This window comes from Trichoderma gamsii (genome assembly GCF_001481775.2).
Source record: "Trichoderma gamsii strain T6085 chromosome Unknown Scaffold_80.2, whole genome shotgun sequence".
NCBI classification, from domain to species: domain Eukaryota; kingdom Fungi; phylum Ascomycota; class Sordariomycetes; order Hypocreales; family Hypocreaceae; genus Trichoderma; species Trichoderma gamsii.
The window spans coordinates 1-25551 of NW_020171417.1; the positions used below are offsets into that span (position 1 = coordinate 1).

General features: G+C 51.8%; 12 protein-coding genes across 12 annotated transcripts; 7 read left to right on the forward strand and 5 right to left on the reverse strand.

Moving 5' to 3' along the window:
* Positions 1 to 3226: 3226 nt before the first annotated feature.
* On the forward strand, positions 3227 to 4199 carry TGAM01_v210953 (hypothetical protein; the record flags this gene model as incomplete). The annotated part of the gene is made up of 2 exons (XM_018810855.2): positions 3227 to 3799; positions 3882 to 4199. The coding sequence occupies 2 exons, from the start codon at positions 3227 to 3229 to the stop codon at positions 4197 to 4199; spliced, it is 891 nt and encodes a 296-aa protein (XP_018655946.2).
* A 776-nt stretch (positions 4200 to 4975) lies between these two features.
* Positions 4976 to 5566, reverse strand: TGAM01_v210954 (hypothetical protein; the record flags this gene model as incomplete). Its single annotated transcript, XM_018810854.1, has 2 exons — positions 4976 to 5421; positions 5494 to 5566. 2 exons carry the CDS (start codon positions 5564 to 5566, stop codon positions 4976 to 4978), a joined length of 519 nt encoding a protein of 172 aa, XP_018655945.1.
* Positions 5567 to 6030: 464 nt separating this feature from the next.
* TGAM01_v210955 (hypothetical protein) lies at positions 6031 to 7242 on the forward strand (the record flags this gene model as incomplete). Its single annotated transcript, XM_024550938.1, has 3 exons — positions 6031 to 6096; positions 6146 to 6406; positions 6475 to 7242. The coding sequence occupies 3 exons, from the start codon at positions 6031 to 6033 to the stop codon at positions 7240 to 7242; spliced, it is 1095 nt and encodes a 364-aa protein (XP_024404315.1).
* A 342-nt stretch (positions 7243 to 7584) lies between these two features.
* Positions 7585 to 8708, reverse strand: TGAM01_v210956 (hypothetical protein; the record flags this gene model as incomplete). Its single annotated transcript, XM_018810852.1, has 2 exons — positions 7585 to 8069; positions 8135 to 8708. The coding sequence occupies 2 exons, from the start codon at positions 8706 to 8708 to the stop codon at positions 7585 to 7587; spliced, it is 1059 nt and encodes a 352-aa protein (XP_018655943.1).
* Positions 8709 to 9642: 934 nt separating this feature from the next.
* On the forward strand, positions 9643 to 10150 carry TGAM01_v210957 (F-type H+-transporting ATPase subunit J; the record flags this gene model as incomplete). The annotated part of the gene is made up of 4 exons (XM_018810851.2): positions 9643 to 9691; positions 9783 to 9812; positions 9958 to 10008; positions 10086 to 10150. The coding sequence occupies 4 exons, from the start codon at positions 9643 to 9645 to the stop codon at positions 10148 to 10150; spliced, it is 195 nt and encodes a 64-aa protein (XP_018655942.2).
* A 760-nt stretch (positions 10151 to 10910) lies between these two features.
* TGAM01_v210959 (hypothetical protein) lies at positions 10911 to 11863 on the forward strand (the record flags this gene model as incomplete). Its single annotated transcript, XM_018810850.1, has 2 exons — positions 10911 to 11007; positions 11145 to 11863. 2 exons carry the CDS (start codon positions 10911 to 10913, stop codon positions 11861 to 11863), a joined length of 816 nt encoding a protein of 271 aa, XP_018655941.1.
* A 318-nt stretch (positions 11864 to 12181) lies between these two features.
* Positions 12182 to 13815, reverse strand: TGAM01_v210958 (26S proteasome regulatory subunit N5; the record flags this gene model as incomplete). Its single annotated transcript, XM_018810849.1, has 4 exons — positions 12182 to 12769; positions 12834 to 13553; positions 13615 to 13671; positions 13732 to 13815. The coding sequence occupies 4 exons, from the start codon at positions 13813 to 13815 to the stop codon at positions 12182 to 12184; spliced, it is 1449 nt and encodes a 482-aa protein (XP_018655940.1).
* Positions 13816 to 14371: 556 nt separating this feature from the next.
* On the reverse strand, positions 14372 to 15841 carry TGAM01_v210960 (hypothetical protein; the record flags this gene model as incomplete). Its single annotated transcript, XM_018810848.1, has 1 exon — positions 14372 to 15841. The coding sequence occupies one exon, from the start codon at positions 15839 to 15841 to the stop codon at positions 14372 to 14374; it is 1470 nt and encodes a 489-aa protein (XP_018655939.1).
* A 690-nt stretch (positions 15842 to 16531) lies between these two features.
* Positions 16532 to 17935, reverse strand: TGAM01_v210961 (hypothetical protein; the record flags this gene model as incomplete). Its single annotated transcript, XM_024550939.1, has 2 exons — positions 16532 to 17052; positions 17113 to 17935. 2 exons carry the CDS (start codon positions 17933 to 17935, stop codon positions 16532 to 16534), a joined length of 1344 nt encoding a protein of 447 aa, XP_024404316.1.
* Positions 17936 to 18408: 473 nt separating this feature from the next.
* TGAM01_v210962 (hypothetical protein) lies at positions 18409 to 19424 on the forward strand (the record flags this gene model as incomplete). Its single annotated transcript, XM_018810847.1, has 3 exons — positions 18409 to 18627; positions 18723 to 18932; positions 18999 to 19424. 3 exons carry the CDS (start codon positions 18409 to 18411, stop codon positions 19422 to 19424), a joined length of 855 nt encoding a protein of 284 aa, XP_018655938.1.
* A 707-nt stretch (positions 19425 to 20131) lies between these two features.
* TGAM01_v210963 (hypothetical protein) lies at positions 20132 to 21441 on the forward strand (the record flags this gene model as incomplete). Its single annotated transcript, XM_024550940.1, has 3 exons — positions 20132 to 20191; positions 20232 to 20542; positions 20616 to 21441. 3 exons carry the CDS (start codon positions 20132 to 20134, stop codon positions 21439 to 21441), a joined length of 1197 nt encoding a protein of 398 aa, XP_024404317.1.
* Positions 21442 to 22643: 1202 nt separating this feature from the next.
* TGAM01_v210964 (hypothetical protein) lies at positions 22644 to 25263 on the forward strand (the record flags this gene model as incomplete). Its single annotated transcript, XM_018810845.1, has 3 exons — positions 22644 to 22746; positions 23081 to 24477; positions 24544 to 25263. The coding sequence occupies 3 exons, from the start codon at positions 22644 to 22646 to the stop codon at positions 25261 to 25263; spliced, it is 2220 nt and encodes a 739-aa protein (XP_018655936.1).
* Between the last annotated feature and the right edge of the window lie 288 nt (positions 25264 to 25551).

Below are 25551 nucleotides of genomic sequence, written 5' to 3' on the forward strand. Positions count from 1 at the left end.
ACACACCCCAAATCGTGATGGAGGGCATCAATAAAAAGAGACGTGCCAGAATGAAACGGGATGGCAAAACAAGGGAATCGGAAGTCGTAAAAAAGTCCACCAGGCCCTGTGTGCCCATAGGATTCCATCGCAACAGGTACATGCTCCGTAACATCGTATAAGTGCAGCGCAGGGAGTTAGCGTCGACAGATTCCGTAACCTTGCGGAGATAGCACCCCAGACAAGGCACCATTCTCCGGCAAAGATGTCACTGCGCGTTTGTCGATTCGCAGACACGCCCACATTCCAACTCTCTTCAAGTGTTGCTTTTGCTTCGGGCTTTGATTGAAAACAGCGGCTGATGTTCGTAGTCATGGTTGTATGCTGCACTTTGCTCGTAGCCAGCAACTGAAGAGAAAAGAAGGCCAAGTATAAGTATCAATTAGTCAAACACAAAAACTCTTGACAAACGCAGCAATGTTTCCCGCGCAAGCTTCGGAGAAATTAACATCAACCAAAAGGATTAAGCATCAAACCCCAGCTCACCACAGGCATTGTTCGCATTGGACAAACGGCTTTCGTGTCAAGTATTCCCTGCGTACCGCTTCCTTTTCCCGCCTGAATAGAAAAAAAACCTTTTGCCCCCAGCACAGCACGCGCGCGCTCCAAAGGCCAACTTCCACTAGCCCGGGTCGACAATCGCGCCGAAACGCAGCGCTGGAAGCCCTTTGGCCGCTCCCCCTCTTTATTCCAAATGTCCACCCACAGGGCACTTGATGGAATCGATCAAGGTCCCGAGGGAGCATCGAAAAGTACCTCCGCGGTACTTTGCGCATTGCAGCTGCAGGCAGTACTACTAGTAGTAATAACCAATGCCGCTCCGTACCTTACGTAGGTCGAGAGAGCTTATTCGCTTTTTCTTCGCTGACATGGAAATGTCCGACTGCCGACTGGGTCCAAACTGGCACCGGTTTCCTGGGCCTACCTACTTTGTTACTACCACCACTACCTTGACTACTACCTGTAAAGAGAACAATGTTTGAAGGCATCATTGCCGACTTTTCTCCTTTTACAGCTGTTCTTTTTCCCTCTCTCTCTCTAGGACCATAGCCCGGCGACTCCATGCCCGCAGCCGCCTCGGCACCTTGAATCCCTCATTAGCCATTCCCCAGCAGCCGCGCCATAGCGAGATTTGTCCATGAAAAGTCCATTCTCCGCCCCCGGCAAGCCATTACCTGTAATAAAAAGCCATCAATGCCGGGCATCAAAGCCGAAAAAAATGGCAAAAGAAAAAAGAAAAAGCAAACATGTCATTTGTTTCCTTGTTTCCCAAAATTAGCGTGTCTACCGTACTTATCGGCAAACTCCATCCTCCTCTACTGTACCGTCGCAGTTTAGCCTCGGTTCGCACCCGCCGGTTCGGTGCCCGAAGTGGCCGCGCCACGAGCAAAGCGCATTTCCGCCTGTTAGTCTTTTGCGGCATGTACCGGTGGGTTGTCGTAGCCGCTTGGTATTGTTCTCGTTCTCGCGTTGGGATTTTTCGCAAGGCTTCGGACATATGGCGGTGTCCGCATAGTTATTTGTCTGTAAAGCATCGTTTTTGGTGGCAACAATTTCTGCTCTGTTTCTTGCTGTAAACTTTCTTTTTCTTCTTTTCCTGCGGTACTCCCGTTGTTTCTGCCTGTAAGGATCTGCTGTCTCTCTTTTTTCGGCGTTAGCCATTCGCAGTTCTTGGTTATCCCGCTCCCGCAGCCCGTCCACTCGGAGTGCGGAGCCATGTACAACACCAGCCAGCTCTTAATTCTTCCTTTTTCTGCCTGCCCTGCTGTAAAGTGTATGCACGTAGAGTAATGGTACAGATCAAGGTACCGCACATGTACTGTACCTCGCGGGTACTCGAGTCGAGTCTGACGGGTCCTTCTCAGCCCAGCGACGGAATAAAACAGCTGCTGTTCGTCGTAGCAGTAGCAACAGTAGCACCACGGATTGGAATCATGCCATATAAACGTCCTATCCTCCAGCCTCTCTCTCCATCGCTGCAGAGCCAAGCTCGCCACTATCGCTCGCATCAATCAACCACTTCCCAAAGCTTCGACTTCAGCTTCCTTTTCCCCTTCTCTCCAGTTGCCTCATTGCGGAAATGCTGCTATTGCCGAATCCTGACACTGCCCGGTAGCGCCTAGTTTCGCTTATTGTTGCCAGCGCGCGAATCCGCGACCCGCATTTGAAATCAAGCCGATAGACAGCCCAGCCCAAAAGTGGTGCGCTTAGTCTGTCCCGGTACAAGCCTTGTACTCCGTGCACTCGTTTTCGTCCGGCGGCTTCCATCTGCCTTACTGTACCTTATCTCACTAGGCTGTACAGTACATGTACCTTGCCTCATTACGTTACGCACGTAGCGTCGCCTTCGACTGCTCTTCTGGCTCGGATGAGTCGCCCTTTTGCCGCTGCTTAGGAAATAAAATGCCCTCCTGGTTGCGCTGCTTGGTCATTCATTAAACCGCTGCCTTTGCCCGGCTCCATTTCCACACCATGACTTAGACCACCACACTCACCCTCACCCATACATACGCGCACACACACACACCCATAATCATACACACCCTTCTAATACCTAGTCCCAGTCCCAGTCGCCTCTTTAAACTTCCCTTCGCTGCTCAGCTCCTCCTCTATTCTCGCACACTCTTTTGCCCTCGAGTCTCTTTCTTTCGGCCGGGTTTGGCGGACATTCGGGAATAGATAGCCCTTCGACTTTTTGCCCCGTTCCCATTCCAGCTCGTTATAGTCCTGCCTGCCCCCTCTAAGTAATCCAAGCATTACCAATTACCCAACCACACGCTGCCTGCTCACTCAGCGGCCACGACAGCTCCTCTTTTGTCCGTACAAGTACGGCCTTTGTCTGCTCCGGGGCGTACCGATTACATACCCTCGTGTACTTTCCACGAATATACCCCCCCACCTGGATTATCCAAAAGCGGAGCCTGATTGTGAGATTCATATACCCATCCATCCGCTGTCGACAGGCCTTCGTCCACCCCCCCTCTATCAAAAAGAGACGACATCCCATCACCATTTGACTTTCACGCCATCGACACATATACTCCTCAGAGACGACGACATCACTCCGTATTGGAATCGCGCACTATTCGATCAATTTGCTCGCGTCTTGGAAATCGTAATTTTGGGAATTTTCGAAATCGCAGAGGTCGACGCGGGTTACTCCGTTTCACCCCATAAGTTGGAATAAATGGCAACCGATACCGAGACGCTCTCTCTTCCGACCACGACGGCCCCTACAGAGGTCGCTGGGTCATCATGCCTGCCTCAAGATGAACATCAGTGCCGGGGACTCAAAAGAGAATGGAGCGCCGACGAGTGGGACACGAGCATCACGCCCAACTTTCACTTCTCCCTAGGCGGACCGAGCAACACCGCGACGAGCCCACAGCACCAGACACAATCGCCTCAACAACAGCAGGATCAGGGAGGCGATGCCACGGTGACGGGCAAGTACGTCGCTCAGCTTAACCTTAACCCTGACGATTGCGAAAGGCCCTTGAAGCGGAGGCCGAGCTCCGATTACTGGCTAACATCCAATCTGTTATCCTCCTACAGGAGCGTGGAGGAATCGTGTAAGCGTGCGCTAGAACACTTTCCGTGTCCGAGCATCTCCTTCGCCATGCCTACTCTCGAGTTTGACTTTCGCATCGCTGTCGCACTCAACCCGGAGCCCTCCCGAATTGAGAACCGTGTCCAAAAGGAGATCACCACCATCAAGGGCGGCAGATGGTCCGGATCGTTTGGCAATGGTCGAGTCATGGTATGATTGCACCCTGGACATTTCCATATCCGTTCCGAATCCGACCCGTGGTGAAGAAAAAAATCAGCTGACAAATCATTAGGCAGGCGGATACGATCTTGGCCAGGCACGCGGTTTTCGCCCGATTCGCATTGTTGAGGGCGCTTTTGTCTTGCAAACCACCGACCAGCCTCCGGCTATGCTGGAAATGCGAACGAGAGGTTCTTTATCGGGCCCATGTGACATCCTTGATACTCTTCTTAGCGCAAAGGAGTCCAAGGACAACATCGACCCCCGTCAATACGGCTTTCGGACTTTTGCCACTGTCAAGACCGCAGACAAACGCTACGCCGAGTTTGTCAACTGCGGACTCTGGGTTGCAAGTGGTGTGTGGCGAGGTGAAGAGCTGATTATCGAGTGAGTAAACAGTCACACATTCCGTACTGTGATTCTGCTTTTGTTAGTTCGTAAAGCTAACCGGTTTCAAAGCGCCTATCGCCTGACCTAAACATCACGAGCCATCGATCTCTTCAACCGAAGCCTGGCGAGATGAAAAGACATTCTTTTGAAACAAAAGAATCTTGATTTTGAAAGACGGATATGAGCATAGGGAAGGCGGCGCAGGCGGATGACATTTGATTTGATTTTGTTTTTGTTGTTTCTGTCTTCTGTAAGCGGTATGGCGGATTCACAACACCTGGCTGTTCGAGGACGGACCATTGGCGTTTTGATGCAAGCGAGGAGTTTTTGGATTTATCGGGGTTGATCATTCGAATTTTGGCGGTAAATGGTTGCATCTGGATCGGAGTATCGGAACTGAACTCTTTTTCTCTCTTCTTTAATGAGACGGCATGGGGGGTTTAGGCATGGGGAGACTTGAAGCGATTGGAATTTCTGCTAATTTGAGCCTCGTATCGATGGCATTTGGGTTTTGGTTTGTGAAGTTTGCTTCATCGATGACAGCGCTCTCATGATTTAATAAGAGATGTGTTGATCTTTCGCTAATGCGCGTTTGTCGATGAGATGCTGCCCGGTCTGTTTGGTCAGCGAGTTTGAGTCATGGTAACGTAAGAGTTTGAGCTTACTTGATCACATCGCCAAGGAGCAGCAGCCTTTCAGTGATTCTGTTCGTGTCTTTCTCTAAAACATCCTTTGTTGCCCCTTGATGTCTCTTGTCATGTAGACTTTCCAAACGACTCATTTTAGGCTGATGGCAACTTCCAAGCAGTTTAGCTTTCTCAGCCGGCTCTCATTGTCGTCTCCAAACGCGTCGTCTGCGTCTTCAACAACCACGTCATCCACGGTCCCAATAGTCCGTGTTCTGATTTTGACAATGCAGTCTCCTTGTTGCTCAAACCAGCTTGCAACGCTGAGCGTCTTTTCAATAGCTTTACCGGTGCCCATCACCGTCACGACCGCTCCACGAGCAGTGTCACTGTTGCTGTCCCGCTTCAAAGCCTCGACGCGAGCGTGCAACGACAGGTTCTTGGAAGAAGAATTGTTACGTAGGGCCTTGTCCAGAAACTTCCTAGTCCGCTTCACGACGGACATGAAGGGAGACTTTGAAGACACGTAGATGACTGGCGTCTTGGATGACGCTGGGAGCTGGCGCCGAGTGAGCGGACGCTTCTGAATCTTGGAGCCTAGAATTCAGCTGTTAGATAATCTTTAATCTTCACAATATGAGAAGAGTCTGTAAATGTGTCCTTTGTTACCTTGTGGAATTGGTGGCATCTTCCTTGTTGTTCCAGGCACCAGCTTAGCTGGACGATCTTCTAGTTGGGTCATGGTGAAGCGGCGGCGGTGGCTGATTTAAAGGAGTGCACAGAATAGCCAGCTGGAGCATGGGTAAAAAGAAAAAAAAATCGTATCAGTCAAATAAAAAGGAATACGTTTATGAGAAAACAAGAAATTAGTAGAAAAGCATTCAGCAAAACAAGATACTCCGTCTTTGGTCAATTCTCAATGTAGTTTGAGAAAGAAGACTTTCATCGAAAAGCATGACTGCCTGGCTCTTGCTCCTAAGTTCTCGCCCAGCCCACTTTTTCTGTTATCGGGCGCTGTTTATCGCTGACCCCACCAGCAGTGACCTCTACGGCGCACTCAGTCGCTAAGCTAAGGAACGTCATCATCAGCTTGACTCTCAGAGCTTCAACATCTCAAAGACAAAAACTGGCCTCTTCTCTCAGAGGGAATGGCTGCCTGTATCCCAGGCTCCGACCATTCACCCCCGAATCTCCCGCCGAGCAGCCATGTCTCTGGACATCTGGCCTCCCGTTTCGCCAGCCGAGCTCAAGATAAAAGTCGCTGAAACCCAGGTTGGTTGAATCCCAAGCCAGCTACTACTACTACTACCCAATGGCGCAGCAGACAGAGGACTGCGATTGGGTTCTGCTAGAGGGAGGCGAGAACAAACCAGGCGGAATGCTAATCTCTTTCAAGAAACGCGAGCTGGCATGGATTGTCGGGAGGACGTTGAAGGCCTGCGAGGACCTCAAGCATGGCCTGGAAGACTGCTATGCGCTGCTGGCGCCGGTTGATCCTGGCAGCACGCTGGTCATGAGCACGCCGCGCAACGAACGGGTCAAGGGCACCATCACTCGAGTCGGCACGCGCATTGTCAAGGGAGTGAGTTTCATCTACCCTTTTTGCGAATCTTTTACGAATTATATAGCTAATACGGCACAACAAATCAGACCCTCAGCCTCCAATTCCGAACCATTGCGCCGCAGACGCTCACCCTCTCGCAATCGTTCCCCGTCCACATCCACGGCCTCGACGCCCTCCACACCCATCTAACCGAGTCAATCGACCTCCTCGGCCTGCTCCTCTCCAACAATCGCATATCCGACTCCGCCTCCGAAACCAATGCCTCCTCCACCACAAACGCAGCCCAGGCCCTCTCATCGGGAATGCGCCTCCTCGCAGACTCCATAACGTCCTCCATCGCTCTTCTTAAGGGACCGCCCCTCAACGAGGCAGACACAAGCTGGACCACGCAGTCCTGCCCGCCCTCGCACTTTACACCACCCTTGACGCAAAATTTCAGCTTTTACATCACCCTCCAGGAATGCAGCATCGTCCTTCTCATGCGAGCCCTCGAGCCCGTCCACGCCCCCATGCATTTCGGCACGAAGCTCGGCCTCGCTATCGGCACGTTCCGGCGCCTCGAGCACGATGAGATGGACGTCATATTCAAGTACAAGCCCGGGGGCGATGATTATTCTGATACCAAGCGGGTTTCTGCCAACCACACAGTTGACCCGCCGGCTGCTTCAAGACCACAGACGGCAGATTCGCAGCTGGAGGAAGTCTACGTGCGAGAAAAAGTCCGCGTTGAGAGCGCAGACCCCAGCCTCATCTCTTTGTATTCGAAATTGGGATACCTTAGCATCTTGCTAGACCAGGCGCGGCGGAATTTGGATGCCGTCATGAATTTGCAGCTTAAAGAATATACGAAGTAGCTACCAGTATGAGTTTCATCATAGAGCATTGATGGAGATCATTTCCCTGTACATATACGTTTAATCATTGAAGGGGATATTGTTTTTGGTAGCATATACAGTTGAAATACCCCTTGCGTCTCCAGTTAGATCTATTGGATCATAGATTAAGCAGCATGTAGCGATTGAAAATGGTGGTGAGAAAACAATACATATATATATGATGAGTTTCTCATGCTATCTCTGTGCATACACAATGCCGACTCCTACATGGATGAAGCCACCTTGACGCCGCCAAAACAACTAAAACTTGAATCCAACGCACTGAAGAGATGTGACTTCCAAAGCAGAATAATACGCGGCTTACTGTACAGGCGACCAGGGCATGGGGATCAGGATCCTCGACTGCATGGACTGGATCAGAGGCACTGTCTTGTGCACCGTGTCACTCCAGCCTTCAACAGACCAACTCTTCTCTCGGCGTGCCCGTCGCTCTTCCAGGTTGGCAAACTGCCAGAGGTGGTGGACTGTGTTCAGCTCGCCAATCTGGACGAACCAGGCGCCAACGCCCTCCATAACCTCTCTTCGAGCCTTGAGTCCCCTCCTCCAGTGAGTCTCCCACTCCAGCAGGTTACCGGGATGAAGAGTGTATGAACGAAGCTCGAAAACACCTCCCAGCTCACGTGGGGGAGTTGTAGGCCAGAAGGAGAATTCTTGCATCAGAGAGATTTTCTTAGAATTGATCAATTTGCTGAGCTTCGTGTTGAAATCCTTGAACTCAGGATGGTGAGAGATGGAGTGTCGAGATTCGTGGTAACCCTCGTATCGCTGGTACTCCCAAATATGAACTATAAGTGATAACATTAGCTAGGAACAAGCAAAGCAACAAAGCATGCGTAGAGGCTTATCCTACCAAAGGTGTCACAGTCGCCAACCTCTGTTCTCCAGCTTCCAACCAGGTGAACCTTGTTCTCGGGCGTGTTGGCCATTTTGGGGTAAAACTCTCCCGTGAGCTGGATATACTCGTCTACTTTGTCGGGCTTGACTTCGTGGAACACAATGGAGTGGACATATTTGCCTCTAGCCAGGACCTGACTAAAGCTGGCCTCCATCTGAGCTTCCATTTCTCTGCCTTCTTTCGTACCGTAGATGAGATTTGTCAGTGGTCCTTGTTTGCGATCAGGCTCGTTGCTGGTCGCCTCGGCTGTAGCTCCTGCAGCAGTTTGAGATGAGCTTTGGTTAGGAGTGTCGGAGTCAGGAAATTTCTGGGATCCAAACGCACGAGCTCCCCTTTCCCTTTGTGCTTCCGCCAGATGCTCTCTGAACGCTCTCTGCTTCTCGTTGAACTGCTCGATCGAGGCCGGGGAAGGGTTGATGTCGCCCATCGACGGTGTTCGAACTTGCATCGAAGATGTCGTAGCCAGAGCTCGTACGCCGGCGCGCGGGGCTGCCGCAGCAGCGCGGCGAGACAACCTCTGAGCAAGCATAATGACGTGTGTCGCGTTGGTGTAGGAGGGAGAAGAAACAATAAAGGCAGTAAAAAAGACAAAGAGCAAATGGCGAACCTCTTGTAAAGCTGTAGCGTAAGATGTCGAGTCGCAAGCTTTCGTCACAGCCAACAAGAGAGTAAGGTGTGTGTCGGTGTTAGGCGCAGTAGGCCCGGGAGATTGTCGATAAGGACGGAGCAGAGAGCAACCAGTGGTGGAAGGCACAAGGTATGATGGAGGGCAAGATTAAGGGCCGATTGGATACTGTGTTAATTCGCCGCCCAGAAGCGAGCTGGAGCTCAGAGTAGCAGCCAGCGAAAAAGGCACGTTGCAGAGGGAGCTTCACCCCGCACCATCAAATGCCCGATCAAGGCTGCTCCGGACTAATGCAACGGCGGTTATTGGCTGGAAGCTCAGAGTGCGTGCAGGCAGATTCTGGACTCGTGTATAAGCGATGAGAGCTTGAAGTAGATGGTGACAAAGAAAGATGGCGGCTGTCACACGCGAGAATGCAGACAATTGGACGAATTCGTGCAGATGCTGAAGCAAAGTCGAGTTTTGAAGCTGCGAGGAGTCTCAGGAACCTGGGGAAATGGAGCTGGAGGCGGTACGTACCGGCTCTGGCTCTCCGCTTTTCGGTGCGGAGAGCAAGCCCGACAGGCACCAAAAGCAGGATTAGCGGCATGATGTCACACCAAGGTGAGGAGATGTCTTATGTAAGTGTGTATCACGTGATTATAGGCTAATAAGATAAGCAGAGGTACCTATGTACCTTGTGATCAATGCCTTAGGCAGACAAACCCTTGTCCGGCTGCAGACTCGCTCGGAAGCATTCTGGTTGGACCAAGGGAAAAAGGCTCGTTTTGAAGACCTCACCAGCTCACCTCGCCCACCTCCGCCAACTCAACGCTTCGTCCTCACAAAAACCGCCATCATGTCTTGGTTCGGTGTCGCCCCCTTCAAGAAGTTCCCGGCTCCTTTCTGTACGTTTCGACCGGCCTCAGCATCCGGCGGGACCAATTGCTTCCTACCTTCAAAATGCGCAGAATCATTGGGACTAATATCAGACTACAGTGAAGCCTTACTGGCCTTTCTTCGCCGCTGGTATGTGATTAATGGTACCCTCGATCAGTTTTATTCGAACGCGAATCTCCCGGTTATGCGCCCGACTGCGCTCGGATTGTCTCGCAATTGAAGGACATTTTATGTTGGCGAAAATCGAATAGTTCGACTAATATGGGATATCCAGGCCTCGTTATCGCCTATGGCGCCAACTCTGCCCAGAATGCCATGATGGCCTGTACGACTTTCCCCCCCCCGAAATACCCCGCCGCGAGCTTTTGGGACCACAGAAGAGACTGACATTATTTTGCATAGCCGACGAGTGGAAGAACGATCCTCGCAGCCCCTACGCCAAGCAGGGCGGCAACAAGGCTCACTAAATTACGCATATACATGAAGAATTCAAAAAGTATGGGATTTGTGCGCAGGAAAAGTTGAGTGGAAGAAGGGGATATATATACTCGGGACGACTCGGAGAGCATGCAGGCCGAGACGCTTCGCTGCGCTGTATCATAGACTCGCATTCAGGGCTTAATAGACCTTTGTGATGAACCAAGAGACGAAAGCTATGGACATTTGGTATGGACATACAAACAGTAAAAGTTTGGTGAATATATGAGTGAATGGCTGCTCCTGATTTTCTATGCAATGCCATGCCATGCCGCTTTATAGATCGAATTTTGGCTACCCGGTATTCGGTCAAAATGCTGCTCACTAAAACTCATATCAATGCGCGTGTCTCTCAATGCAAGCACGCCAATTCAAATCTACAAGAATTAAACCCATATAGCAGAAAGCATTCATTTAACTACAAATGTGAAATAAGCTGCCTGCACCGACTCACAGATCCCATAAGCTTGGCCGGGTTACTCACCAAACCAGTAGCGCCATTGAATTCTAGTTTTTTCCTTCTCACCAATCAACGGATTACTAAGTCATATTCCCAACTCAGCCTTATCTCTCACTCTCACCCTTCAACTTGCCACTTACACGGTACAAACTTTTCAGACTCTCTCCCTATAGATGCGATTTCTTTTGTCTCGTGCTGCTGCTGTTACATCTAGACAGTGTACTTTCTTGGCTATATCTCATACATCAGCTTATATACCACCTCGTATCTCAACTTTCACTCTTCGCGCAATGTCATCGTCAGCTACACCAACTGGCACTCCCCGGCCGGAGCAGCAGGCCAAGAAGAATGCCGGAAAGAAGGAAGTCAAGATATTAATGATTCACGGTAAGCATCTTTCCACATCATCTATCCATATACACCTATCCAAAGAAAGACAGCCTTACACACCCCTTGACTCATCTCACCTCACCTCACCTCATCACTCATATATCAAACATCCAACTAACTATTAATATTAAAAGGCTACACACAATCCGGCCCCCTCTTCCGCGCCAAAACCCGCGCCCTCGAAAAGCTCCTCGCCAAAACCCTCGCCCCCGTCTCCCTCCTCCCCGTTCTCTTCTACCCCACCGGCCCCAACCGCCTCCTCCCCCAAGACATCCCCGGCTTCGTCTCCTCCGAATCCCAAGGCGGCGACGCCATCACCGACCCGGCAGACCTCCCCGACACCTGGGGCTGGTTCCGCAAAGACGACGGCTCCAACACGTACCGCCTCTTCGACGAGGGTATGGCCGTCATCGCCTCCGCCATCCGCGACGCCGGCGGCATCGATGCCGTCTGCGGCTTCAGCCAGGGCGGTGCCATGGCGGCCTTCATCGCTGCTGCTTTGGAGCCTTCGAGGCCTGTTTTGGAAGGGCCGGCGGGGGAATGGGCGCGCAAGCTGAGAGAGGCGAATGACAACCGGCCTGTCAAGTTTGCCGTTTCGTATTCGGGCTTCTATGCTGCTGTGGATTCGCTGCAGTGGCTGTACGAACCAAAGATTAAGACTCCGACGCTGCACTACATTGGCAGTCTGGATACGGTTGTCGATGAGAGCCGGAGTCAAGGACTGGTGGATCGATGCGAGGAGCCGCTCGTTGTAGTTCACCCTGGCGGCCATTATGTCCCGGTATCTAAAGAGTGGGTGATGCCTCTTGCTGGATTCATAAAAAAACATGCCAGCGGCCAGGAGGCAGAGTAAAACTCAATCATCCAGGAGAGAAATGAAAAAGAGCTAGTTATTGGATTTGTTGTGCGATAGACACAAGCTAGAGCTTAGACGTATTGGAGTGATTTTGTTTTACAAGAGCAGGTTAAGATGAGAATTGGGAATATAGGGACATAGATACAAGCCATCACATAAGCGTTATATAACCTCAGATTCTTTTTTTTTCCGAGACTATTTAGACCTGTAATCTTTACAAGCCACAAATGCCCATTGAAGCCATGTCTGCGAACATCCCTGTAATGTTGTTGTCCTTCAACGCACCGCGCAGACCCCCGTTCCCCTTTCTAACGTCTATTTAGATCCTGTTGGCTGGATACGTGCCATCATCTCCTCCTTCGTGATAAGGTGGTCGATTCTTTCCAAATGCCCCAGTAGGCTCTTCATGTTGTGGCTCCACTCATTCAAGACATCATCTGCATCTCTCGGCTTGGCGAAGCTGACAATCCGGGCTGGTCGATCAATCTTCGCATACACAGTCTTGGATGTGACTAGTTCGCTAATGTACTTCTCCGTCTCATCTTCCGCAAGGTCGAGAAGCTCGGTCAGGCGGCTCATCTGGATGCGGGTGTAGTATTTAGCGATGACCCTGACATTGTGCTCAATAACACGCTTTCGCAAGTCCTCCCATCTCTGGTTAGCCTTTTCATCTGCAGACTGTCCGGGCTGGGCGTCGAAAACATCGGTGCTGCACAGGTGCGGGCCGAATTTCTTGGCGATTTCCGGCCACCGCATTAACTCGTGAACTGTGAAAAGCCGGAGGAGCTCGGCATCGAGAGGAACCTGTGTGTTTCGAGAGTCTCGTTGTATGCGTTGGAGGAGATCGTGTTGTTCGTTGTCGTAGGGAGCGAGGATTACAAAGTAAATGATGCGTTGCAAGACCTATCAAGAAAGTATTAGTTGCTGTTTGAAGGGGATATGAAGAAATTCGTCAAGGTATTCTTACAGGATGGAGCTTTGCAGGGTCTTCTTCGACAGCCTCTGTGTCGAGAACCTGGCGATAGTGCTTGCATGCGTCCAAGTACTTGTCCTCGTGCTTCGCCAATGTGATCTGCTGCTCGTAGTAGCGCAGCTTCAGGTCTGTTGTGTCGTCCTCCTTCTCCTCTGGAACTTCTTCTCCACGAGCCTTCTTCTTCTCACGTTCCTTTTGCTCTTTCTCTAGCTGCTCAGCCGTCTTCTTGGGCTTTCGCGACAGGTATCTTGTGCTAATCTTTCGAGCCAGAATGGCCGCCTGTGTCCAGTCATTGTTCTCAATGCAAAGTGCGACTTGTGCTAGGATGAACTCGGTCTTCTCTCGTCGGTCCATGGAACCAAAGGTCTCCACCTGAAGCTCGCATAGAATCTCTGCGGCGGCCTTGATATCGCCCTGCTGCTTCTTGATGTCGGAGAGGATCTTGGTGACACGAGCGCGCTCAACCTCAACAAAGATCTTTCCCTCGGTAACCGTTCGCAGCGTTTCGATAACGGACAGCTTGGTCTTGATGTCGGGAGTTTCATCGAGGAAGCCGACAACGGTCTGGACCATCTTGGTAATGGCTTGCTTGAGCTGGCTGTGCTTCTTCGACAGGACCAGCGTTTGGTCGTTCATTAAGCTCCAGTCGTTGGCATTTTTGCATAGTGTGACAATTGCCACAAGGACCCGTGATGTCGAGGCAAGATCCGAAGCCTGTCGGTGTGTCAGGGAAGCTGTTTGGGAGCTGGGGTTGGCAGTGGTAAAGCTGGCTTACTTGACGGGTTTGCTTCTCAAGAGCGGCAAGCTTCTCGATTGCGCCCTGAAGGTTGGTCTACACGAATAATGTCAGCTCATAGCAGACACACATCAATCTTCAGCTGAGACGCCGTACCTTGGCTAGAGTCTCGGCCTCTGGAAGCTGCTGATCAACTTCCTTGGAGAAGTCCTTCTCGGGCTTGAGGGTTGCCTCCGACATTGTGGCGGCGTGTGGCGTTGATTCGAGGACAAGAAGAGAAGCGAATTCGAGGGAGTTGCCGTGTTCAGGATATAGCGCCTTGTGTCGAGAATTGGGATTGGCCGGCCTGAATGAAGATGGTGATTGTTCAGTTGATGCGACTTAGCAAGGCTGCTGTGGGTAACGCAAGAGGCACCTGCCTGACGTCCTCAGCGTATGTAATCCTGGCCTAGCTTGTTGACCCCACCTGCGCAGCTGTGGGAAGAAAGTAACCCCGGACACAATCGATAAGCATGCATCTGCCTTCATGCTCTGTCAACATATGAGATCACTTCTTGCAACAAAGGCAGTAATCAGATGTAAATAGATCCTGTCGCTGCAAGTGAAATGTAATGGACTCTTCATAATGAGCTGTTTGAGCATATAGATATTTTAACCTAGGAAAAAATAATTCAAAGGACTCATTGTTTGTTTATAGGGAGAAAAATGTTATCAGTCATCAAAGCTGCCAGTATAAATGGCACGCATTTTTATTTCATATCCTATCCACATCCAGCAGTGTGTATATCCATCCCAATTATGCCTCGAAAACCAATGAAACACCATCATCGCCAGCAGTCACCACTCTTTCGCCAGTCTGTCCCTGGACGAATCCCAAGACGCCACCTCCCTCACCATCACCCCTGTGGCCTCTCCACTCCTTCAACAAGCCCGTAGCACCTCCTTCAGCACTGCCTGTTGTTCCACTGACGCGCAGGTCCCATCTTCGCACCACGCCATCCATGCCACAGCTTGTGAGCAGCCATGAGTTGGGCACAAACTCGAGCTTGACAACAGAGTGCTCTTCATGCGCTCCGACGAGGTTCTTTCTGATGGCAAAACGACGTGTGGCGTCAAAGACGGTGATTGATCCATCAACAGAGCCAGCAGCAAGCAGGATAGTAGGTGGGTTCGTTGAAGCAACTGATATAGCAAGCGACTCAACGCTGTCGGACTGGGCGTGTAGCGCGGCTAGAATTTGTCCACCAGTGCTGGGGTCAGCGGCAGATTTGCCGCCCCGGCCTTGTGATCTGGCCGGAGCCGTTCTTGTAAGACGGGGGAGAGAAACAATCCTGATGGCACCACCAGCACCACCAGTTGCGACGAAGTTGCCCTTGGGGTCGATGGCGATGGAGTACAAGCCGCCCTCAACCTCGAAACGCTGATCCTCGCCGGTTAGTGATACTACCGTCATGCCATTGTCGTTGGCAAGACCCTGGGCGGCGGCTTGCCCCCATACATCCCAGACGTATAAGCTGCTGTCTTCGGAAACAGTAGCCAGGAACTGGCCATCAGCAGTCCACGCTCCGGCCGTGCAAGAGGCTGTGTGCAGGAAATAGGACTGAACAATCTGAAGAGGGTTGGATGAATCGGAGGGATCAATTGTGTAGACCCATACGGAGCCGTCGTTGGCGCCCAGGGCGATGGCGTTGGGATTTGAAGGCGAAGGGCAGGGCGCAATCCAGTTGATCTCCTCAACCTCTTGCGCCTCTCCGAGCAGAGTGACCTTGAGGCCCGCGGATGGCTGAACGTCGGTCTTCCAAGCCTTTATTCTGCCGTCCAGGCCGCCACTGACCAGGACTTCGCCCTGAGGAAGCGTCCAGGCCAAGGTGTTGATGGAGTCTGTGTGACCCTGTAGAGAATACAGGCTCTCGAGCTGAGTCGTCTGGGGCTGCTGGGCAGAGGGATCGCTGGCATAGCTCGCAGGAAGGACGGGCCGTGATTGAGCGGCCGAGGAGTCGAATAGCCAGCCGGCGCCAGGGGCATCTTCGGCCTCGCCAGCAGAACCGCCGACAGCGATCAGAGAAGGGTGGACAGGGTGCTGCGCAATGGTGAAGAGCGAGTCCTGGGCCAGGTCGAAGAAGGCAATGGAGTCGTTGTGTAGGATGAGCTCCTCGTTGTCGGAGTCCATGGCGAGATCGTCTTCGTTGGCCACCTCCTCGCCCACCTCCTCGGCGTCGAGGAGGTTGTCGTCCATCTCATCTTCGGGGTGGTTGGAAGCAGACATGTTTGCGATGCGATGCGCTGCGATGCGACCGTTGAGCTGTGAGAAATCGGGGATGGGCGAGGGCAGAATCTGGCAAAGGGTATAAATATGCGAATGATAATGCCAGCGGCGAAAAGAAAACCAAACGAGAGTGTTTCGGTTTCCGGAAGGAGTTGCCCAGTTGCTTCCTGCTTGATAAGCAGAATCTTTCGGCTTCCTGATGCTGGTTCGGATTTTTTTTTTCGCCATCGACCCCTCCCCCGCCAAAAAGTACAGTACCGACGTAAGGCTTCAGACCCCACCAAATTTGGCTGCTCTACTTGGAGCTGAAGTGGGCTAATTCGCTGCGAGATCGAACACTGCAAAGTACAATTTAGTTTAATCCCAGGTAGGTATCTATTTAGAAAACATCTATTCTTCTCTAAGTGCTCTATATGATCATATGATCACAAGAGAATTTCACAGTGTCGAGTGCATTTATGGGTGCTGTTATCGGCCACAAGGATATCACGTCCTGATGACTCGAATTCGAATGCTCATATCCTAGGTGCAACATAGAACACCTTACGTCGTATTATTATATGTATAAAAAACCAGTGATAAAAGGCTTCATTAACGGCCTATTCATTCTCGCTTAGAACACCAAAGCGCCTATAACCGGACCCAGTCCCCGTTCGTTAAAGCCATGCAGAGAGGCACCTCCTTCTCCATTTATCCATCAAGCACCTCAACCCAATTCTGCTCGGCTTGCCGTCTTCTCCATCTCTCCTCAGCGGCCTCTCTCAGAATCCTCTCATTCTCACCAACTTCCGCTGCCTGATCTGACAGCTCCTTAATCTGATACTTGACAGCCAGCACCAGCATCTTATGCCAGCCGCTGTGGATCTTGCACCGCTTGCGCTCGCACATGCCCCTGACCTCGTCGCCCTCTCCGAGAGGATCTCCGACTTTTGATGCCTGGAAGATGGCCTCGCCTTCGGGCGACTTGACAAAAGCGGCGAAAGCGTCTCGTGAGCCAATGGTATCAAGTCTCTGATCGTAGCCGCAAATGTCTTCCGCAAATAGACCTGCGCTGATGGCGGCTCGACGGCGCTCTTGGACCAATTCGACGAGGGTAATCATCTTTTGGCAGAGAAGTGTCTCCTCGGCCAGCTTGAATCTAGCATGGGCTTTTTTAGCCAGGTAGTCCTTCTCTTCTTCTGTCAAGATTTGAGCCAAACGTTCTTCAATTGCTGTGAGAGTCGTTAGCAAGGGGAGAAAACTTTGATAGTAAAAGCGGTACGAGCACTCACCAGTCTCATCGCCATTCATTTCCGACTTTTGACCTGAAAAAGGGGCTCTCAGAGTCCAGGCTCCATCCCCATCAATCGTCGCAAGATCGCTGCTCAGCAGTGCCATGAATTCTTCTTGCGAGAGCTCGTCGCTAAGCGCAGCTCTGGCTTTCGCTTTGGGTAGTCTAGCCAGCATGCGCTCCCACCATGTCTGAGCATGTTCGTCGGAGCAAAACACGCTGGGTGGGCTGTGATTCAGGCGAGCAGCCTTGCGGCACGAGCCCAGAGTGCAAGTCTTTTTGTAGAGTGTCATGAGGTTGTCCGTCGTGCAGTTTGGACAGATAAACTTCTCAATGAGACTCTCGCCGACGTCCTTGGCGATATGCACGCACTCTCCATGAAACCAGTCTTCGCACCTCTCACAGCAAATCATCCAGCGGTGGTCGTCTGGCCCTCTACAGAGGCAGTATGGTCCGTTATCAGACTCGTCGTCTTCATCGGATGCGTCTTCTGCCGCGGTACTGTTGGCTTCCGTCGACTTTGCAGATTTTGGCTTTTTGGGCTCCCGTACTGATTTGGGGCGCTTGGGGGCCTTTTTGACGGTCGAAGCCGTCCCCTTCTTCTTTTTTGCAGCGGGTGTTGGGCCGGCCATTGGTGGTGCATCATCTGTCATCTCTGCTGTTTCTGTGGAAGGTAAGGGAGTCGAGGATTTAAACGGCGGGATGGTCTCAGAAAATGGCGGCATCGGTGAATTCACCGCGCTCTCGCTTTTGATATCCTCATCAATAAGCTCGAATCGCGTTTCCATGATGTAGGGCCCCGTGCTTCCCCGGGATGGCTCCATTATTCAGGCGTTGTAAATGAGAATATGGCCGCCTGTAGATGGATTGTCCCCAGCCAACAAACAATTGCTGCGTCACCCTGGTCTCCGTACAATAGGTGCACAATAAAATTAACACGGACAATCAAACCACATTGATCTTTTCAATCGACAATACTGTATATAGCCGTAGGAATTTATAACAATCGCCTCACATTAGTGTTTTTGAGATATGCGCAGGGGACAATATCCAGCAAAAGCCATATACTAGTTTAGAGATGGAATTTCGGCCTGACTAAGCGCCACAATAAGCTTCTTGGATCGACTTCGGCAGATATCCGGCGTTAGTAGGTAAATCTTGGTCGCATTATTAAACAACTTGCTCAATTGCAGCGGTGGTGGGGCAGCATCTGACGATATTTAGGAAGCTGGCGCAGGATTCCTCGGCTTCACTTCTTCCATTGAGGCTGCGCAGAGCGACAATTAGAGCGGAAAGCATGTCGCACTCAATGTTTGCCTCGTCAAGGGCCCTTCAAGGCGCCCTGCGAAAGCTGCCTGCGCGACAATGCCAGCGATGCATCTCCAGCAGCGCATTCCAGCCGAAACAGCTTCGGCCTGTCCTCCCGCGAGTGCCTGTTCAGTCCCGACAGCCGATTACACAGAAGCGAACGAAATACAAGACAATCGAGCAAGCAAAGAGTCGGTATAGCACAGGGGTATGAGCAGTCTTTTGGTTCTTATAGGCTCTTGAGCAGCTTCGGCGACTTCAAGCCAATGATGTGAGCTACAGAGTTACTGACTTCTCGCGCAGCCCTTCTCGTGGAAGGCAGCCATCTTGTTTGTGGCTACATGTGGTGGACTGGTGTGGTACTTTGAATTCGAAAAAGAGCGCATGCAGCGAAAGAGAGTAGCAGAGACCACAAAGGGCGTTGGCCGTCCTAAAGTTGGCGGACCCTTCGAGCTGATTGATCAAAACGGCGAGAAATTTACCGACGAAATGATGCGCGGCAGGCATTCACTGGTAAGCAAGCAAATACTGAGCAAGTACAACATGTGATGGGACTCTAACTCGCTTCCCTCTTGTCAGGTCTACTTTGGATTCACGCGCTGCCCCGATATCTGCCCGGAAGAGCTCGACAAGATGGCCCGCATGCTGGAGATTGTCGATGCCAAGATCCCCAACAACGGACTGCTCCCCATCTTTGTGACCTGCGACCCGGCCCGCGACGACCCTGCAGCGCTCAAGGACTACCTTGCTGAATTCAGCCCCAAGCTGATTGGTCTGACGGGTACCTATGATGAAATTAAAGAGATGTGCAAGAAGTATAGAGTGTACTTTAGCACGCCACGAGACGTCAAGCCTGGACAGGACTACTTGGTCGATCACAGCATCTACTTTTACCTGATGGATCCAGATGGCGACTTTGTAGAGGCTCTGGGACGACAGCATTCACCAGAAGAGGGTGCGAAGCTGTTGACTGATCACTTGAATGACTGGAAGAGGAACCATTAGAATGACTGATGCCATGACGGAAAGGAAAAGCGAAATATAAAAGGACTTGTAAAAGTAGTGTACCACTAAGCCATAGAAGGATGAAGGATGCTTATCTACCTTAGCAATTAACCACTCAATCTTGATATAACGAACATACCATTATTCTTAGCAAAAGTGAACATTAGACGAATAACCCAAAAGATTATAGAAATTATTATATAAAGTTGAGTCACGCCGGACGTGGATTATTTCCAGCCGCCATCGCGGGGAGACTTAAAGACTGTGGAGATACGGAGCTCCCCGGCCAGCATCGGGCGGCTGCGACTTTGCGGCTTCTCTAACTTGCTTCAACTACAACTGAGATTCTGCTTTTCACGGCGCCAGGTCTTTGGCACAGTTTCAGCGATCACTCTGCCCTGGCATCTGTTGTTGTTGACTTCTTTGCGATTGAGACTCAGCGGATTTATACACCAGAATGTCGCGCGCGAGGGTATTGAGCCGATGCCGGCTGATCCCTGGGTCGCAACTTGGCTTTATTGCCCAGCCATCGCCGGCTCTCACCAGCTTCAGCGTGAGCGCGACTCGGACAAGCGCAAGCAAGCGAGGATTCCATGTTTCAACGTCATTACGCGAAAAGATTAGATCGCCTCCATCAGTTGTGAAACAGGGCGCAGTGAATGGCGATGCGCACAAGGCGTTATCGGAGATTGCCTTTGCCTTTGAGTATGAAGCTCTCTTCCAAACTCCCCCTTCTATGCCTTGCCCCCGTTATGATCCAGAGTGCCGTATACAGAGTACCGGTTGCAGGCTTATAACTAATTATAGCGGATTCACAGCATCGATGGAGTTTTATACCAGGGCTCAAGGCCAATTCCAGGAGCTCGCGAGATGTTGAGGAAAATTAGAGCGCACGATGCCCGATACGTTTTCCTAACCAATGGCGGCGGCAGCCATGAAGATGCCAAGTACAGATCTTTGTCTAAGCGGCTTGGGATGTCGGAAGACGAGGACGTCATCCGCAACAGGATCATCCTGTCGCACACGCCAATGCGAGGGTGGGATGAGCAGGCGAAGAAGCAAGGGACGGTGCTGATTACGGGATCTTACCCAGAGACTGCTCGCAGGGTAGCCAATGAGTCGGTGCTAACCCATGCCCCCTTGTGACGTCCGGGTGAAAGAGCTATACATACTGACAGTAGGTGGGCGCAGATACGGGTTCGAAAGGGCCGTGACACCTGCAGACATTATCGAAGCCAATGACAAGGTATATCCATTTGACAACTTGAGAGAGAGCCTTCACAAGGAATCAAGGCCTCTTCCCGACGGCAAGATTGTTTCAAACACAATCGACCCCTACAGCAAGGACGTGCCGGCAAATGCGCTCAAGATTGACCAGATCCTTGTCTGGAACGACCCGAGGGACTGGTCCCTGGACATCCAGGTGATCCACGATCTGCTCATCTCGCATCGCGGCTATCTAGGCACCATCTCCGACAAGAACGGCAACTCCTCACTCCCCAACAATGGATGGCAGCAAGACGGCCAGCCACAGCTCTGGATCTCCAACCTGGATTTGCTATGGAAGACGGAGTACCCCGTCAACCGATTCGGCACCGGCGCCTTTGTCGAGGCGCTCAAGGGCGTGTGGGCCGCATCGACGGGTGGCGCCGAGCTGCAGTTCAGCGCCCTGGGCAAGCCATTCCGACACACTTACCAGTACGCACACGATAGGTTGCTGAACCACCGCGACCAAGGCGACAAGAAGCGACCGTTGAAGAGAGTGTACATGATTGGCGACAATCCGGAAAGCGACATCCGCGGCGCCAACGAGTTTGCGCCGGACGACGGCACGCAGTGGATCTCGATTCTGGTCAAGACTGGCGTGTGGAAAGAGACGGCGGCGCAGAGAGAGCCGAGGTACAAGCCTGCGGTGATTGTCGACGATGTTGTTGAGGCGATTGCATGGGCCATGAGGAACGAGGGAGTGGAGGTGACGAGGGACTGGTTGGCTGCTAGCGAGGAGGACTGGGTCTGAAGGGAGCTCGCTTCGTCGCTTTGGTCCTTGTCTCGGTGCATACAATTACTGTTTGTTACGCCTAATTAGAGCCGTCACAGCATTAGAGCCAATAGAACGAAACAGAACTGATGGGCTGGCGTGGGAAATAGTGCGCACGCGAGCAGCAAAACCGTTCCTTGCCGAGATAAGAAAGTGGGTTCGGGGGACAGGCCTCAGCGCCTGGAGGCACGCACGAGATTTCCTCTTGCGGCGACCGAGAGGGAGAAGAGGCTGTCAGGGCTATTGGTCGATTGAACATGCATCGTGTAGGAGAAGAGAGGAATAAAGGAGGCTGAGTTTGTGTTTTGTTGGGATCAAGTGAATTGGATGGTGCTACTATTGGACGATTCTATCCGTCTTGGGTAGGTCCATGTAGAGACCCCCAAAATCAACATGTCTGCGGCTGGATGCATTTACGTACATGGACTCTATTAATGGATTTGTTGGCCTGCCACCATTTGAACCTACACCTGCAGTTTGGCAGCGCAACGGGCCGTGGTACGACGGCGCAAACTCTCTGGATGGAAACATTATATCGTCATAGCGTGTAAACAACGTGGAAGCCAGTAAAAGAGAGAAACGTGTGAACAAGTCGGCGCAGAGACAAAGCCACGGTGCTGCCAGTACGTCATCTGGTTGGTCCCTTCACGCTTTAGCCTCCTGAGGATCCCTCCTCTTGTAGTCAGGCCTAGTCGAATCCTGGATCCCTTATCAGGACTTTTTTTTTTGGGTAACACAGAAGAACGTGGCGTTCGCATAGACCGTCCTAGGCCTTTTGTCGAGCTTGTTTAACCCCCAGCCAAAACTTGCCGTCACTGGTCACGAGCGCTGCTTTCGTACTCCCAGGCCTTTTTCTCTTTTCCACACATTCGGTCTTTCCCCTCTCTATCTTTTTTTTTTTCGTTTTCTCTTGGACGCAGTCTTGCTTGTCTTTTCTTTTCTTTCTATTATTGCCATTAGGTGATAATCATAGTAGATCTAGCGGTTGTCTAGAACTAACGACTTGTTGCCACTTGCAACTTTCCCTCTGACCCTCTCTTTCTGAGGCTTGAGACATTCGAGACCCCCACGACAACTCGTTCGCGCCCTCGCTTAGAATCTTTCTGGAGCCCAAAACACACAGCTGCCGCATTTCCCTCTTCGCGACCTCTGCAGGAAATCTCTCCTTTGCATTCGCTCAAATGGCCGACACGCCAGGCACGCACCCTCCGACGCCGTTGCGCTCGGCTCTCAAGGCCGACGACGAAGCAGTTCGAACTCCGCCTGCTAGCGGCACTCTCAAAGGTACGTGGACAATATGATTTCGCAGCCAATGGAACCGAAGGAAAATACGTCGCCTTGATCTATGAATTTGGTCACTCGGAAAATACTCGTTTGTGGACTGGACAATGCCTCAAGGGGGGACCTTGGGTGGCTTTTGGGTGTTGCGATGCTGCTACACCATGACAAGCTCGCCTGATGCAGCGGGGTTCAGCTGGTGGGGTGAATACGTTATGGACCTCTGCGTGCGATTCCCTTTGCGTGCCTTACTCGTCGTGTTATCGTAGGCCGATGAGGTAAAATTCGGGAGATGGAGATATGAAAGACGTTGCCGGCTCTGGGCTTACACTCGTCACAGCAGTGCAGATCGCGGACCCTGTCCCCGAGGACTATATCGAAGATGATTCGCATCACGGCAAGCAGCGTCGTAGTCTGCAGACAGCCCCCACTCGTCGACTCAGCGGCCGGCTTTCTGCAAGCGCCTCGCCAGCTCTGCGGCCCGTGGAGGATTCGGCATTGACGTCGCATCACCATAGTCACCGCCGAAACCACCAGAGCGAGAGGATATTGGCGCAGGTTGGAGAATGGCTGGAGCGAGAGCGCAAGAAGATTGCCACGAGGAAGCTGAAGCCTCGTCGGCGCAAGTCGAAATCACCGCCGTCCGACCAGACCATCGCGGCTACAGATGCGGCTGCGGCTGAGTCTCCCAGCCAACCTTCGCGCGAAAGATCGAATTCCACGAGCTCACAGTCGAGCGATATCTCTTTTGACGGCTTGCAGCACATTCTGGAGACGTCAATGGCTTCTCTGGGACTCAATTCGCTGCCGAAATACAGCCCGCGAATCGGCCCCAAGCACCGCCGACCAGGTTCTCGTACGTCTTTGCACCGCACGGCCTCTTCAGACACCGACTATGTGGATGGCGATGCTATCGTTCCCAGCTGTGACGCTTGGCTTGACAACTCCAAGACCATGAGCTACACTGGAGGTAGCGCCAGCGCGGAGGATCTTTCGGTCAAGGTTGAAAAAGAGAAGGAGGCATGGACTAGTTTCAAGAATGAGATCCTGCGGATAGCTCACACGCTGAGGCTCAAAGGCTGGCGCCGTATTCCTCTTGGTAGCGGCGAGGCCATGGCGGTTGAGCGACTGAGCGGTGCTCTGACAAACGCTGTATACGTTGTCACTCCGCCGGCTGGGATCTCGCAGCTTGATGGAAAAAAGCCTCCGACAAAAGTCTTACTTCGAGTGTATGGACCACAGGTGGAGCATCTCATCGACCGAGAGAATGAGCTGCAAGTGTTGCAGCGACTTGCGCGCAAGAAGATTGGTCCGCGCCTGCTGGGAACCTTTAAGAATGGCCGGTTCGAGCAGTTCTTCAACGCTATTACGCTTACCCCACTGAACTTGCGAGAGCCAGAGACATCGAGGCAGATTGCGAAGCGTATGAGGGAGCTGCACGAGGGAATTGAGGTACTGGTGCACGAAAGGGAGAATGGTGCTTCTGTCTGGAAGAACTGGGACCAGTGGCTGGATAACGTCGGCCGCATCACCAGTTTCTTGGACAAGGAGTTGGACAATACTCCAGAAGGAGAGAGAGGACCCTCTGCTGCGCATGCTTGGAAAGCCAACGGTTATGTGTGCGGAGTGCCTTGGGAACAGTTTAAAGATGTGGTGATTAGGTACAGAGCCTATTTGAACGGCTGCTACAAGGATAAGAGGGCCCTCAAAGACCGCCTTGTTTTTGCGCACAACGATGTAAGGATCTCTCTTTTCATTCATATTAACCTATATATACTTGCCAAAGCTAACCCGTTTCCCCAGACTCAATACGGCAATATTCTAAGGATCCGGCCCGATGATGAGAAATCACCACTCCTTCAGCCTGCCAACAAGCACAAACAGCTCGTCGTCATTGATTTCGAGTACGCAGGTCCCAACACAGCTGGACACGAATTTGCCAATCATTTCACGGAATGGATGTACAACTACCACGATCCCATAGCTCCCTTTGCTTGCCACGCCGATCGTTATCCGAGCCTGGAAGAGCAGAAGCGATTCATCAGGGCATATGTAGACCACCGCCCCAAGTTCCCGCTCGCCAGCTCGACACCCCGCATGACTCCCGTCGATAGCAGCACTCCCAGTGGCACGGCGACGCCATCTCTCCAGGCGACGGCGTCCAGCAGCTCCATTGTCGACTTTATGCTCGACGCTCGCTACCCCGGCGGAGACTGGGGCGCAGTCGAAAAGGCGCGCGAGGAGCAGATTGACCAGCAGGTTCGGGAGCTCATTGACGAGGCGCGGCTGTGGCAGCCGGCGAACAGCGCGCAGTGGATTGCCTGGGGCATTGTGCAGGCCAAGGTGCCTGGTCTTGATGGGAATCCTGCTGACGAGGAGCCTGGCGCGGACGAGTTTGATTACTTGAGCTATGCGCAGGAGCGAGCCATGTTTTTCTGGGGAGATTGTGTGCAGCTGGGGTTGGTGAAGTTGGAGGAGTTGCCGGAGGGGCTGCAGGCGAAGGTGAAGCTTGTGAAGTATTAAAGCGAGTTTTGCTTTAGATCTAGTGTGTAGCTATAGTGGAATTATGAGCGAGGCTCTTTGTTTACTGAGATGTATTATTAGACGCTTGTGATTTTGATGATAAGCGATAGGCGCTGTTTCTCGTTCACTTGTAAAGTTGAAGTATACAGATTCTACACGTAGCTCAGCAAGAAGACCAAAGGGGTATTGATAATCGCCCGATGATCCAGACAGATAGAGAACACCATGAAAATATATATGCATTGTATGAATCGACTCAGTATCCCATGTATAAATGCAATCATGCAC